The following is a 14,859-nucleotide window of genomic DNA, read 5'->3' as shown; positions in this document are numbered from 1 at the left end:
GCCTCCCGAAACTTTTGTTTCGGCTCTATCTGAACATACATTCTTTTATCCCGAACATTTTATACAATTTGATGAGGCTACAGCTATTTTTAATTATAGAGGTTTTTCTCAGTGGGCGAGGGAGGCTATAGAAATTACAAAACATATGTTTTCTAATATTTAATAAATAGAGACACAGGGAATTTAAATATTGACCTAATTTATGATATTCTTTTGTAAAATGAACCAATAGTCGATGGGGGAATTAAAATTTTACACAATCACCAGGGGACAAGATTACCCACTAGACCAAAAAGAGTTGCTTCAATGTTAGCTTACAAGAGGATTATTTCGCAACTGAATAATTAACTAAGTTTCAATTTTCATAATTTTTCCTCAGTTGCTCTTTGATTCTCATTGAAGTAACTCAAATAGCTGCTTTTCCCTACGTGGATAAGTGGCGACAATTGTATTTATTATTATTGGTGGTGGTTTTTATTTGTTTTTAGATTAGTTTTCTTTTAATTTTCTATCTTGTGCTGAAGACGCCTTGTTTGGATACCAGCGAAATATCCGCGTTGTTTTAGTCTTTCAATTCTACTGGCCATCGTCTCGTTTTAAGTTTTCTTTTTGTAGAGTTTTATCTCTCTTGGTTGTTTATTGATAATATTTATTTGCATAGCAGATAAACAGCTTAAAAATCTCTTTGATGCTCCTTTAGCACCTCCAAATCATAAGATAAGGAGCCACTGCGCTAATGGTATAATACATGTTGATTAATTGTATATTGATATTACCTGGAGCAAATTTGATAATAATTATTTACATAGCAATATGTGTTGATAATTGTATATTGATATTACCTGGGGCAAACTTGATAATTTTGTCCAATCAGTGAGACCATTAGGTAGTTTTCTTAATTCTGGGAAGGATTTCACCCGGGGAGATTTAGTTAGTGGGGTGTATAAAATTCCCTGTTCCTGTGGAAAGTTTTATATTGGTAGAACTCACCAACAATTTACTGAAAGATTTATTGAGCATCACAACTCAATAGAAATAACCCTACAACTAAGAAAGCCTCCCGAAACTTTTGTTTCGGCTCTATCTGAACATACATTCTTTTATCCCGAACATTTTATACAATTTGATGAGGCTACAGCTATTTTTAATTATAGAGGTTTTTCTCAGTGGGCGAGGGAGGCTATAGAAATTACAAAACATATATTTTCTAATATTTAATAAATAGAGACACAGGGAATTTAAATATTGACCCAATTTATGATATTCTTTTGTAAAATGAACCAATAGTCGATGGGGGAATTAAAATTTTACACAATCACCAGGGGACAAGATTACCCACTAGACCAAAAAGAGTTGCTTCAATGTTAGCTTACAAGAGGATTATTTCGCAACTGAATAATTAACTAAGTTTCAATTTTCATAATTTTTCCTCAGTTGCTCTTTGATTCTCATTGAAGTAACTCAAATAGCTGCTTTTCCCTACGTGGATAAGTAACGACAATTGTATTTATTATTATTGGTGGTGGTTTTTATTTGTTTTTAGATTAGTTTTCTTTTAATTTTCTATCTTGTCCTGAAGACGCCTTGTTTGGATACAGTCGAAATATCCGCGTTGTTTTAGTCTTTCAATTCTACTGGCCGTCGTCTCGTTTTAAGTTTTCTTTTTGTAGAGTTTTATCTCTCTTGGTTGTTTATTGATAATATTTATTTGCATAGCAGATAAACAGCTTAAAAATCTCTTTGATGCTCCTTTAACACCTCAAAATCATAAGATAAGGAGCCACTGCGCTAATGGTATAATACATGTTGAAAATTATATATTGATACTACCTGGGGCAAACTTGATAATTCTCATTTGCATAGCAGATACGCCATCCAGTAGAGGAGTGACACCGACGTAATTCTTCGTCCCAATCTTGTGCCTGGCGAAACATACTCACACCAGGAACATCTTGCGTCGCCGGCAGTCTACAAAAAAAAAAAATAAAACAATAATAGCACTTGACGGAGCAGCACTGTCAAATTTAAAAGTTGAATCTGACGACTAATAGCTTTTAAAACCAAATCAGCTATCTAGATGATAACCATACAACAATTAGCTATTAGTAAACCCGTTTCATATATAGTGAATAAAGGCCTTAAAACAAGCGTTCACATAGGGTTGAAAGGCAGTTTTTGTCCCTTAAGAAGTTCTGGACAATCTCCTAGAATTTTCTTTTTAAGGAAAACATTTTAAATTAGTTCCTGGCATGATTTGAAAATGGCCAGAAATTAAATAAAAAGAAAGTTTTGTGTTACTGAAAGTAAGGAACAACATTAAAAAGAACAGATATTAGTTCGTATATGAGGGGTGTTTTATCTTACTCATTTCCAGCTCTTTATGCTAAAGTTTGCTTTTGTCATAGTTCTTTAAGAAATACTGCTCAAATACAAAGGCCGTTGAATATGAATGAGAAGTGTTTTTTAAGAAATTTAACGTTAAGAGCGGGTATTGAGGAAAGGGCAGCCCCCCTAATATACATTCTGTCTGTTTTAAGTTTTGATGTTGCTCCTTAATTGCAGTTGAAAAAAATTTGTTTTTCATCTAACTAAAGCAATAAATCCCAGTTCATCACACTAAAAAAAAATTGCTCGTAAAAAATTCCTAGAAAAAACTTAGACAAAGTGTAGATAGAACTTTATCTAACAAATTTGAGTTTTTCGACTATTATGACATGACAAGAAGTTTTAGGTGACAATTGGACGCCAGAAAAATAAAACCTACACATTTTTAGAACATCATCTAGATATTTATGTACATTCTTCAGTATATGATGTAGTCCTGTTTCACAGCTAACCCTTTAAAATATAGGGACATTCAGCCACCTTCATTCGTCTGTATCATATGTCAAGCTTCGGAAAAAAAAGTGACAGATAACCTCAAACAGGGTCTATTTTCTCCTTTCTACATTACCTAGAACGAGACATTCCCACCAGCAGCATTTCTGAAACAAACCCAAAATTTACTACCTTTGTAGTAAATGAGCCCAAAATAGGGCAGTGAAGGCTACTTTTCTTTTCCCTAGGCTTTACCCTTCCTCTGATCTTTATAATGATTAAATAAAAAAACAAGTTTTTTTTAACTGAAAGTAAGGAGCGACATTAAAACTTAAAACGAACAGAAATTACTCTGTATATGAAAGAGGCTTTTCCTCCTCAACACCCCGCTCTTTACGCTAAAGTTTGGCTCTTTCTCTTAACTCTACTCTTTAAAAAAGTAAAAAAAAAAACTTTAGCATAAAGAGCGGGGCGTTGAGGAGGAAAAGCCTCATTCATATACGGAGTAACTTCTGTTCGTTTTAAGTTTTAATGTCGCTCCTTACTTTCAGTTTAAAAAAAAATTACTTAATTTCTGAACATTTTTGAATTAATGCATGTTTTGATTTGGCTCTCCGCACATAAATAATAAAAACGAAATTTGTATATTTTTTTTGGCTAAATGGTTTTCTCATAGTTCTAATTCGAGATTTTGAGAAGAAAAGGAGCGGGGGAGGAGGCCTAGTTGCCCTCCAATTTTTTGATTACTTAAAAAAGCAACTAGAACTTTTAATTTTTACGAACGTTTTCATTAGTAAAAAATATATGAAGCTTACGAATTAACTTACGTAACGAACTTCTATATTCGTATGTTTTTATTAGGTATATGAAGGGGTTCATCCCCTCGTCAATACCTCGCTCTTTACACTAAAGCTTAAATTCTCTCCCAATTCCTTAAGAATGACCCCTGAATCACACAGACCGTAGAATAAATAGTTGAAATTACTAAAAATACTTTAGCGTAAAGAGCAAGGTGTTACGAGGAGGTGAACCCCTCATATGCGTAATCATTTCTGTTCGTTTAAGTTTTAATGCTGCTCCTTACTTTCAGTCGAAAAAACTTTTCATATTTATTTTTTCATTGTTTTTTATAAATAATGCTAGAAAATCCTGCGCCCCCTTCATTGAAATTCTCTTCCCCCATGACAAATTCTTCCATGGAACTATCCTCCCACGAAACCCCCCTCAACTTCTCCCCCTCCAAACCAAAAATATCCCCTTGAAACGTCTGTACACTTCCCAATAACCATTACTATGTATAAACTCTGGTCAAAGTTTGTAACTTGCAGCCCCTCCCACGGGGACTGTGGGGCGGTAAGTCGTCCCCAAAGACATAGTTATTAGGTGTCTCGACTATGGTGAATAAAATGGCTATCTCAGAATTTTGATCCGGTGACTTGGGAAAAAATGGGCGTGGGAGGGGGCCAAGGTGCCCTTCAATTTTTCAGATCACTTAAAAAGGGCAATAGAACTTTTAATTTCCGTTAGAATGAGCCCTCTTGCGACATTCTAGGACCAATGCGAAATTCCACATTTTTATAGATAGGAGCTTGAAACTTCTACATCCGGGTTCTCTGATACGCTGAATCGGATGGTGTGATTTTTGCTCAGATTGTATGACTATTAGGGGTGTTTCTCCCTGTTTTCTGAAACAAGGCAAATTTTCTCAGGCTCGTAGCTTTTGATTAATAGGACTAAACTTGATGAAACTTATATATTTAAAATCAGCACTAAAACACGATTCTTTTGATGTTACTATTGGTACCGAAATTCCATTTTTTAGAGTTTAGGTTACTATTGAGCCGGGTCGCCCCTTACTACAGTTCGTTACCACGAACTGTTTGATACTGGGATAGCTCCGCTGGATCGTATTGTAGGTAAAAGTAGTCTTTATTTTGCGCACTCTGCTTTTCTAGGTATTCTTCCACCATCTCTGCAACAGTTTTCTCACGGGCAGACTCAGGTAGGTATTCTTCTTCCTTACGAAGTTCTCCTCGCAGACTTGTTTTACCCAAACGATCATCAACCGCCGCTCAGAAGTCTCCTGTTTATCAATCAGTTCTACTATGGACCTCCATCCCTCCTGATGTACCTCTGTTTCGCTCTGTAAAGACAGTTTCTCGTCTGGTATTTCCAGTTTAATGGGTTTTTTTACCCTTATTTATGTCTCTCTCCTCTTTATTTAATATATTTTTCAGATTCTATGATGTTGTTTGGATTCCATCCTAATTTTTTATCTCTTTTCTTCATTTTAATTATATGTTTAATTTTCCTTCCATATCTCCTATATGATAAATCTCCTTGTCTTGTTTCAGTTTTTTTTATTATTATATTTGATTTATAAGTTTTTGATTTTTGTTTTGTTGGCCCATTACAAGCTAAGCTTCTTGGGCTTCGTAATTACTTTACGATTTGTAATTGTTTCTTTTTTTAGTATTAACAAATTGATTGATTGATTGATTGATTGTCATCAAGCGAAAAAACAAAAGTTCAAACAGAGAAAGTCCTTTTATAAGACAGTGACAACAGACACAAAAGTTCTGGATATTTCAACCACATACATCAGTGACCGTCATCAGCAGATAAAATGAATATACAGAACTTCTGTATCTCTTTTCTATTGTCTAATAAAAGGACTTCTCCTTATTCGAACTTCTATTTGTTCGTCATAGAAAGACAGTGCGGTCTTCAAAAAAAATACGTTCGTCATCTAATGATAAAAGATATAGGAAGAGTCAAATCTCCTCACACGCTAATCAAATAAACAATATTTTCCAGCACGTTAGAGTGTGTTTATTGGCTTTAAAAAATTATATTCCGTTCTTGTTAACAGTTTTAATTCCTGTTTTAATTTTTTAATGGTTTGTACTTTTTTTTTTTACCAAATTTTGACTATAATGAATTTCTAATTGATAAAATAACTAATTGGATTTTCAACTTAATTATGCAAATCCATTATGATTATAACCAAGTCTTAGATCTAAGCTTGAGCTAAATTGTTTTTCTTCATTTTTTGGCACAAAAAAAAACTTCTTGAATTTTTCTGTTGGGAAAAATTCAGGAAAACAGATAGGATAACCATTTCAAGCTAGATTCAGATACAAGTGAAATGCCCTAATAGGACCAAAGTGACATCAGGAGAAAATCATCGGACACTAAATGACTTGAATATTAAAAAATCTGCACGCGGTATGTCACAAATATGAGGCTAATTGATGACAGATAATAATCCAAAACATGCAAGTCTATTAAAATGAAGTCCGCCTGGGCTAAAATTAGTTGAGTATTACTTGAGTTTGCGTTTAATGATGTAAAACAGTATCAGGGGCAGAGGAACCAACCCTCCTCCCTCTAAAAAAAGGAAACTGTGCGAAAGATTAAAATTTAATATTGACTGAAAACCGAGAACTTCAATGAAAACAGATGATGATGCTCATGATTCATGAAAACAGATGATTATATGAAAACAGATGATTCATGGGACAACAATCTTTTTTCGAGTTATGTGTAATTTCAACTTATGGATAGTTCGAGTTATAGTGACCATTCTACATAGAATTCAACTTATAAAGGTAACAAGGTAGAGGTTTAGCCACAGAGGTAAGCCAAATGAAAATCCCAGTTGCAGAGGAACAAAATTACTAAATTTACTCCCTACAGTCACTACACAGTCAAGAATAACTTTATAAGTGTAATACAGACTTGACATAACAAGACTTTAATTTCATATGTCAAGATTTGACTTTCGAATATTAATAATAAATTTAGTTTGCAAGGAAATAGACACCAAAACATTCACAGAATGTGAAACAAAAATATATTTTGAGGAAACAACAGGTCTATGCAAGGCCGTATCCAGGGAAGGTATTATCAGGTTTGACCCCCCCCCCCCCCCTCCGAAATTCTCTCATCAAAATGTAACAAAACGCTCACAACAGATTTCTGAAGCTTTTTGTTAATTTTCTATTCCCCTCCCCCCTCGAGAAGCGAACACAAAAAAAGAATGTACCAGGATATCAAAGTAAAAAAAAAAACATTTTTGCCCAATCAGGTATATTCATGTCTGAAATTCATAATTTTCGAACATTTTTCTTTTAGCTATTTGAAAATTAAGAAGTGCGTAAAACTATTAAGACTATTATAAAATATTAAGAGTTTCAAAAATGCACAACTGTCTTTTTCAGACAAAATTAGATTCCTTTTTTTTTTTTTTTTTTTTTAATTTGATTAGAATATATATATGAATAAGTTTCATTTAGATAATTAAACAGTCAGAATTAATTTTTACTGTAATGGATGCTTTAAATCTAGATTCTGGAAAACGAGTTGAAGCTCTTTTTCCTTGAAAAATAGTCAAATTTCTCTTCAAAACCTTATTTCGTAACAAACGATGAAATAGAACCTTCAGTTGGCAAACATTTGATTCCATTCAATTTTAGATCGAAATTGAAAATGTGTTTCTATCGTCTGTAAAATTGTTTTTCAGTTATTATGAACTGGTATTATGCCCATCTGCACTGGTAAGACAGAACTCAATAGTCTTTCTTATAGAACTTCTTTTGAAAAACTTCAGAGCATTTCGCTTTCAAATAGAAAAACCAGTCAAAATTCAAATAGAGGCGCCACTTGGTCTTTTTCTCTTAACAAGATTTACCTTGTTTTGTAAGAAATGAGAAGTCGGGTGTTTTTGGCTTAAACAAAGGATTAATTTCTTAAAAAAGAAAGCTAACTTTCAAAATTCTTGTTTCATCCAGCTAAATTACAAGAGGCAGAAATTATTCAAAAGAAAAAAGAACTAACCTGCATTCAAAAGCAAAATGGAGTTCAACTCTCTTTGGATAGCAGTGATGAAGCATAGCATTAACTATTGCACGTTCGGCGCCATTTGGAACAAACTTGAAACCAAACAAATGGGAGCTCAGATCCTGAAAATAAAAACATAACTTACATTGAGCCCGAAAACACTGGTACGATCTATAAGATCCGGTTATCGACGTTGAAACCAAATCAATTCGACATTTAGTCATAAAAGAATAGCTTCGTTATATAGCTTAAGTTTTTTAATATATACATTTTTAGTTGACTTCAGTTTTTGGACACAAGACTACAAGATTACTTCTCTAATGCTTTTAGAAACTTAACAAGAATTACGACAAAGTCAAAAACTTAATAGCAAGAGATTGATCTAAACAACAGAAAAGTTGTTTAGTAATCACCAGCCACTACAGTAAACAAATTTCACAGGATGCGAAATAACACCAAAGCAGAGATGAGTCACTACATATGGCAACACTGTGAAGTTGGGAATACGACCCTGAATCGGTCAATAACCAAACTGGGAAAGGTAACCAATTGGAAAGGTAGGCCTTATGATAAATGTTCATACAACTTTTTATTCTATGGTGCACACCAAGTAAAGACCGAACCATGTCCAATAGTAAGCCGAATTGAAAAAAGACAAAAGTACCAACTTAGAGCTGGGTATAGTTAGAGAAACTATTTTGATCAGTTTAAAATATACAAAATTTATCAATAATGTGTTTGCAAGAAAAACTAGATTACATGTGATACGAAAAAATAGGAGGAAATACTTCTAAGATAAAGGTGGATCTCAGTAAAAGTACATATGGAAATTCAGTCTTGGAGAGTCCTTTACTCAAAACTTCAATATTCTCTCTCAAGCAGTACAAACAAGTAAAAAAAGGTCTTTTTTGCGCATAAATGCTTAGATGAAAGGTTTTATTTTTTAAGTAACAAAAGAGATCAGACTAGAATGAACTTTCCACTATATTTGTACCGTCATTGCGAAACGCAATGTTAGCCCTAATAGAACCAAAGTGACATCAGGAGAAAATTATAGAAGTCTATTTAAATTAAGTTCACCTGGGCTAAAATCAGTTGAGTATTACTTGAGTTTTGGGTAAGTGGCGTAAAACAGTATCAAGGGCAGAGAAACCCACCCTCCTATTTGTAAAAAGAGGAAAAATGAATATTAACTGAAAACCGAGGACTTGGTATGAAAACAGGTGATGATAAACTGTGGTATTTGTGAAAAAAATATGGGATGCCTATGGGCAGGGGGAATCGTAAAAATTTCTGAATTTCGCTTATAGGCAATTTATATTCTAGAAAAAATGTCGCGGTGTGAAGGAAAAGCAGCGGCCCTTGAAAATTAGTGATTGCCAGAGGAGCGAACCCAGGAATTAGGTAGGTTTTCGACGTTACGGACAAGGAATACGTTGTCGATATGTGTCCACTTCCCACCCTTTTTAGGTCTGAAGTGCAAGTTTTTGCCACAGGAATGTTTTTGTCGAACACATCTTTTATTATAATGATTAAAACAGACGCAGATGTAATCTCCACCATAGCCACCATTAACTCCACCGTAGCCGGTCCCAAGCCTGTGTTGAGGAAGGAGGAGGGGTGGCGACTATGGGCTAACCATCCATTCCCTGGTTAAATTAACGGTTACAGAAACATCATAAATAACCCAGATTTCTTAATGATGACGAATACTGCATGCCTACGGACTGATTTTATGACTGCGAAAAAACACCTGAGCCATGGATTCTGGAATGTAAGGACATTACGAGAGAATAGTAGACTTGATGAACTTGTCGAGCAGGCATTGAAATTTAAGCTGAACTTCCTTGCTACGAGAGAGGTTCGTCAGCTCAGCTTTGGGACAGAAATACTGAAAGGACATAAATTCCTATTTTCTGGACAGGATGACCACCACCGTGAGGAAGTTGGTCAACTCTTGAACACAAAAGCTTCCAAAGCTTTACTAGAATGGAAACCAGTCAACAGTCGTATCCTCACAGCCGGGTTTGCTTCCCGACACGCTAAAATGACATTGGTTTCAGTCTATGCTCCGACAAATGACGCAGACAGCAACAAAGATGAATTTTATAGTATCTTGAAATATGTGATAAGAGCTGCACCTCGGTATGACATCATGTGCGTTCTCGGAGACTTTGATGCCAAAGTTGGCGACGACACAGAATACGCATCCTGCGTTATCGGGAGGCATGGCGTCGGTAGCCTGAATGAAAACAGCTCCCTTTGATCGATCTTACTATTGAACACGGGTCGTTGATCAGTGGAACGTTATTTCCACATAAGAACATTCACAAATACACTTGGACGTCCCCGGACCACTGAACCAAAAATCAGATCGATCATATTCTTTAGTGTAAAGCTCGAAGAAGAAATCTCTTAGATATAAGAGCCATGAAAATTGCTGATTTAGGTTCAGACCATGAACTAGTTATCGCCAAGGTCCAGATCAAACTTAAGAGCTCAGAAACAAGAGACATACTCAGACGATATTTGATGTGGAGAAGCTGAACGAAGCAGCAACAAAGAGAAAGTTTTGCCTATCCCTCAAAAATCGCTTTGAAGAACAGGAAAGTCACAACACCGAATATGCAGGAAGCACTGAATCGATATGGACTGTATTCTCGTCTGCCTATGCAGAATCTGCGGAAGAGATCCTAGGCGTTCGGTAGAGACCTGAAGGGAGATGACTTCCGAAGAAACATGGAAGACCATAGCTGAACGCACCACCTTAAAGACACAAAAGAATAGCGCACAAGGCGATCACCAAGCCAGCCTCTCAGTGCTGTACCTTCAGAAGCACAGGAAATTCAAAAATCAGACACGAATTGATAAATGTAAATTCATCGAAGCCAAAGCTGAACAAGCAGAGGAATCTGCCAAGAAAGGTGTTTCAAGGCTTGTTTACAAAATAACGAATGACATTGTGGGGCGTGCAAAAGTACCGAAGGTCCAGTAAAAAACAATAAAGGAAACCTCCTAACTTCTGAAGAGCAGATTGAGGAAAGTTGGGCAGAACACTTCGAGAACGTTCTTAATCGACCTAGACCGCCTCAGACACCCCATATCCCAGAAGTACCTTTATTCGAAGTAGGTATTAACCTAGATCCCATCTCTCCCATTGAGATCTTAAGTGCCACCAAGAAAATAGAAAATGGCAAGTCACCTGATGCTGATGGTATCACTGCTGAAATGATAAAAGTTTCATTAAGCATAAGTACGACATTTCGGCTCACCCTTTTCAGAACGGTCTGGGAAACAGAAAGAATTCCCATATATTGGAGCAAATGCATTATAGTAAAACTATTCAAGAAAGGAGATACCAAGTCCTGTGGAAACTGGAGAGGGGTCGCCCTTTCATCTGTAGCTGCTAAGCTGTACAGTCTGATACTACAAAATCGAATCATCAATCAGATCGACCAAAACCTCCACGAGGAACAAAGTGGCTTTATACCTAGGAGAGCGTGCGCTGACCTTATCTTCATTATGCGAATGCTGATTGAAGAGAGCAATGGACGGAAGAGGAAATTGCTGATCTTATCCATAGTGATTTCGAAAAAGCTTTTGATTCAATCGATAAAGAAACCTTGTGGAAGATTTTGTCCCAATATGGATTACCAGAATAGTAAATCTGATCACGGCCATGTACGAAGAAACAGATGCTGCGTTCGTACCGGTAGAGGTGACACAAGATGGTCAAAATCGCACGAAGGGTTAAGCAGGGATGCATGCCGGGTCCCCTCCTGTTCATCATTGTCATCGAGCTTCATCCTCCGAAATGCTACCGGCAAAGGAGTAAGACTTAGCAATTCAAAACAATTGTCAGATACAGAATTTGTTGACGACCTGACCCACCTAGATGAAGACAATGCTAGCCTTAAAGAATTCTTTAGCTGGGTAACAGACCGAGCCGAAAAAGTGGGACTACACGATAACGTAAAGAAGACGAGATATATGACTGTTTGCAGCGATCAACCTCTCGAGATCTACCATAAAAAGTCGAAAAAGAGAAAGAGTCGAGCAAGTATCATGCTTTCGATGCCTTGGCAGTGTAGTTGAAGAGATGCTAAATAGCTAAAGAAGTCCACACTTGAATTGGGATTGCACAGACGGCCTTGAATCGCCTCTCATCAATATGGAAATCTTCAAAATTCTCATTAAGGCTCAAAATAAGACTCTTCAACTGCAAAGTGATGAGCATACTGCTTTACTCATGTGACGCCTGGAAACTCGACCAAACTCTAGAGAAAAGTCTGTTAGCCTTTGAGAATTACTGTCTCCTACGATTGTTGCACGTGCGCAGCCGAGTCACCAACGAACAAATAGAAACTCACACCATGCAACCACCCTTCAGAGAAGTAATCTAGTATAAACGCGGGCGCTTTCTTGGTCATTTACTACGCATACCGGACAGTAGACTGCCGAAGACGACGTTCCAATGGAATCCAGGGGGTTAAGACGCAGAGGCATGCCGATGAATACTCTACGCCGGAGGTACGAAAAAGACCGAGCGACAATAAACACTGCTATTGTGCCAGACTGTGCGGATGTATTAGCCGCTGCCCAGCTTCAAGAAGAATGTTGGAGTCTCACTGATGCCCTACGAGCCCTGGATGGCGTTAGAGGAACTAAGGTCTAAAGATGTAACCCGTTAGACTGTGATTAGAAATTCCTTTACTAGAAACTGCTAAAACCACGGGTCACCTTCAGATTGATGATTTAAATACATACAAAATCATTGTAAAAAATAGAATTGGATGTGCTGGGGACGTACTAACTAATATTAAAGTATCATTTCAAACAGCAACACTCACTACTGTTAGAAGATGATACACTTATACCTTGTATTGAGAAAAATTATAAAGCATTCATAGAATACTAAATTTACTATTCATATACAAATACGAACTAACAAAATCTAGTACCTAATAAGAAAAGGTTTAATGAAAAATAAGAAATAAAGTTTGGAAACGGATCGACATTTTTTAAATCGGTTGATGGGTTTTATGCTCTATGACCACTCTTGTCTCCTATTGGAAAGATTTCTTCAAAATCATCTGGTCAACAGCCAAAGTACCTTCAGACTGGCACCGCAGCACGCTCGTGGAGCTGTTTCAGAAGAGTGACACCACCCTATGCAATAACTGGCGGGGCATTAGCCTACTTTCAATCCCTGGTAAACTGCTGTCCCAAATTATTTTAGCCCGTATTCGACGCTACCCAGATGAATATCTCTACGACGAACAACAAGGCTTTCGTCCAAACCGCTCCAGTACCAAACGGATTTTCACCTTCCAAATGCTCAAAGAGGAGAGCTGCGAAAGAGACTACAATCTATATATGACCTTCATAGATTTCGAAAAGGCCTTCGACTCTTTGTCCACCAGTCACTTTGGAAGCTTCTCCGTCATTACGGTATCCCTGACACCATATTTAAGCTCACTATGGCCATGCCATGTACGAGGATACAACAAGCTGTGTGAGGACGTCAGAGGAGAAATCAGGTAAATTCCAAATCCTCTTCGGGGAGAAACAAGGCTGTGTCTTATCGCCACTACTGTTCGCATTGGTCATCGACTACATATTGCGGAGTATCGAGTCAACTGGGCTACTCCTAAATGATCGTCTACTCAGCGACCTAGATTTTGCTGATGACATTGCAATACTTGAAACCTGCAATTGATCATCGATTATATATTGCGGAGCATCGAGTCAACTGGGCTACTCCTAGATGATCGCTTACTGAGCGACCTAGATTTTGCTGATGACATTGCAATACTTGAAACCTGCAAATCACGACTTCAGGAATTACTCTTGAATATTCAACAACAAGCAGGTGGATTCAGGCTTAATGTCAATGCCGGTAAAACCAAAGGAATGGCGACAAGCAAACTCACCTATGAAAATCAAAGGCAGCGATAACGATGTAGAACAGGTAGTCAACTTCAAATACCTTGGCAATACCATCAAAAATACAGGATCCACAGTCAAAGAAAACATTGCCCAAATTGGTCAGGCTAACAGCACCTTCAATAGGCTTAATAAAGTGTGGAGGTCAAGTACTTTCTCTCTCCGGCTCCGCCTGTTCAACAGTAACGTCCAGCCTGTCCTCCTCTACGCATCAACAACTTGGCATCTCAACCAAGACCAAGAGAGGAGAATCCAGTCCTTTGAGAACGCTTTTTTCCGGAGGCTTCTTGGTATTCACCGGACTCAGAAAGTTACAAATGCCCATATAAGGATCATCACGGGCCAGCCCTCCCTCGCCGAAACCATACAAAGACGCAGAAGGAGCTACCTAGGCAACGTACTACGCATGGATGACACCAGAATCCCCAAGCAAGCATTCTTTTGGCTACCAGAAGGCACCCACCGCAGAGGACGACCCAAAAACATACTCTGTCGCACCTTCAACAGTGACCTACGTCCACTTTCGTGCCTCCCTACAACCAGAGTGGGAAGACATTATCGCTGCCGCCAGTTACAGAGACGATTGGAGACTCTTCTTAGACGCCTTGGGTGCCTCTGGAGGCACGGAAAGATCTAAGGTCTAAGGTAACGTTGATGAGTTTCATGAATTTTCAACATTTTTAGCCGTCTTTCAAACCCTTTCAACAATTAATTAACGGGCAACCACGCATCAATCCCCCCCCCCTATTTAAATTTTCAGGGTCAAGAGATTCTTAGGGAGGCAGGGGCTATAGTTTAAAAATGCAACTATACAACTCTACAACGTGCGTTCATTGAAAGTGACAATTGGTCTAAAATTCACAGTCCCTATACAATAAAGACAGCCTTTCCCTGTATCTTCTACCGTCTGAAGAGCTTCTCATAAAAAAGTAGGAAAATTGCGCTTTAAGTACCAAGAACATCAAAATAAAATTTCATTCTATAAATTTGTATAGTAGAAGCTTTCACAACCATACGTGTCTTTAAAAACCCACGAGATCCCGGTAGCTCACTTTTGGCGAATAAGGCTTCAATTTGCTGTTGTATAGTTTTAAGACTTAATAGACGCCAGGTTTGAAAATAAGGAACGTGTGTGAAAAATCAGCAAAAATGAGCTTATCCCGATCAAGTCAATTGCATAGATTGGAAATAACAAACAATTAGAATTCTGGGGATCAAGAAACTGTTTATGTTGAATTTTTACAAGCGAGAAGC

The 14,859-nt window shown here is 37.3% G+C and overlaps 1 protein-coding gene across 1 annotated transcript in view; it reads right to left on the bottom strand.

Moving 5' to 3' along the window:
- The window catches only part of LOC136035288 (myotubularin-related protein 10-B-like), a 118,288-nt gene that overhangs the window by 54,916 nt on the left and 48,513 nt on the right, over positions 1-14,859 (bottom strand). The window contains exons 5-6 of the mRNA XM_065716972.1: positions 7,657-7,781; positions 1,831-1,968 (exon numbers count right to left, since the gene is read on the bottom strand). Of these exons, the coding sequence (XP_065573044.1) occupies positions 1,831-1,968; positions 7,657-7,781 (263 nt within the window). The remainder of the gene's footprint in view (positions 1-1,830; positions 1,969-7,656; positions 7,782-14,859) is intronic.

This window comes from Artemia franciscana, chromosome 14 (assembly GCF_032884065.1).
Source record: "Artemia franciscana chromosome 14, ASM3288406v1, whole genome shotgun sequence".
NCBI lineage: Eukaryota > Metazoa > Arthropoda > Branchiopoda > Anostraca > Artemiidae > Artemia > Artemia franciscana.
Note: the sequence above shows the minus strand (reverse complement) of the source record. Positions and strands in the feature narration are given on the sequence as shown.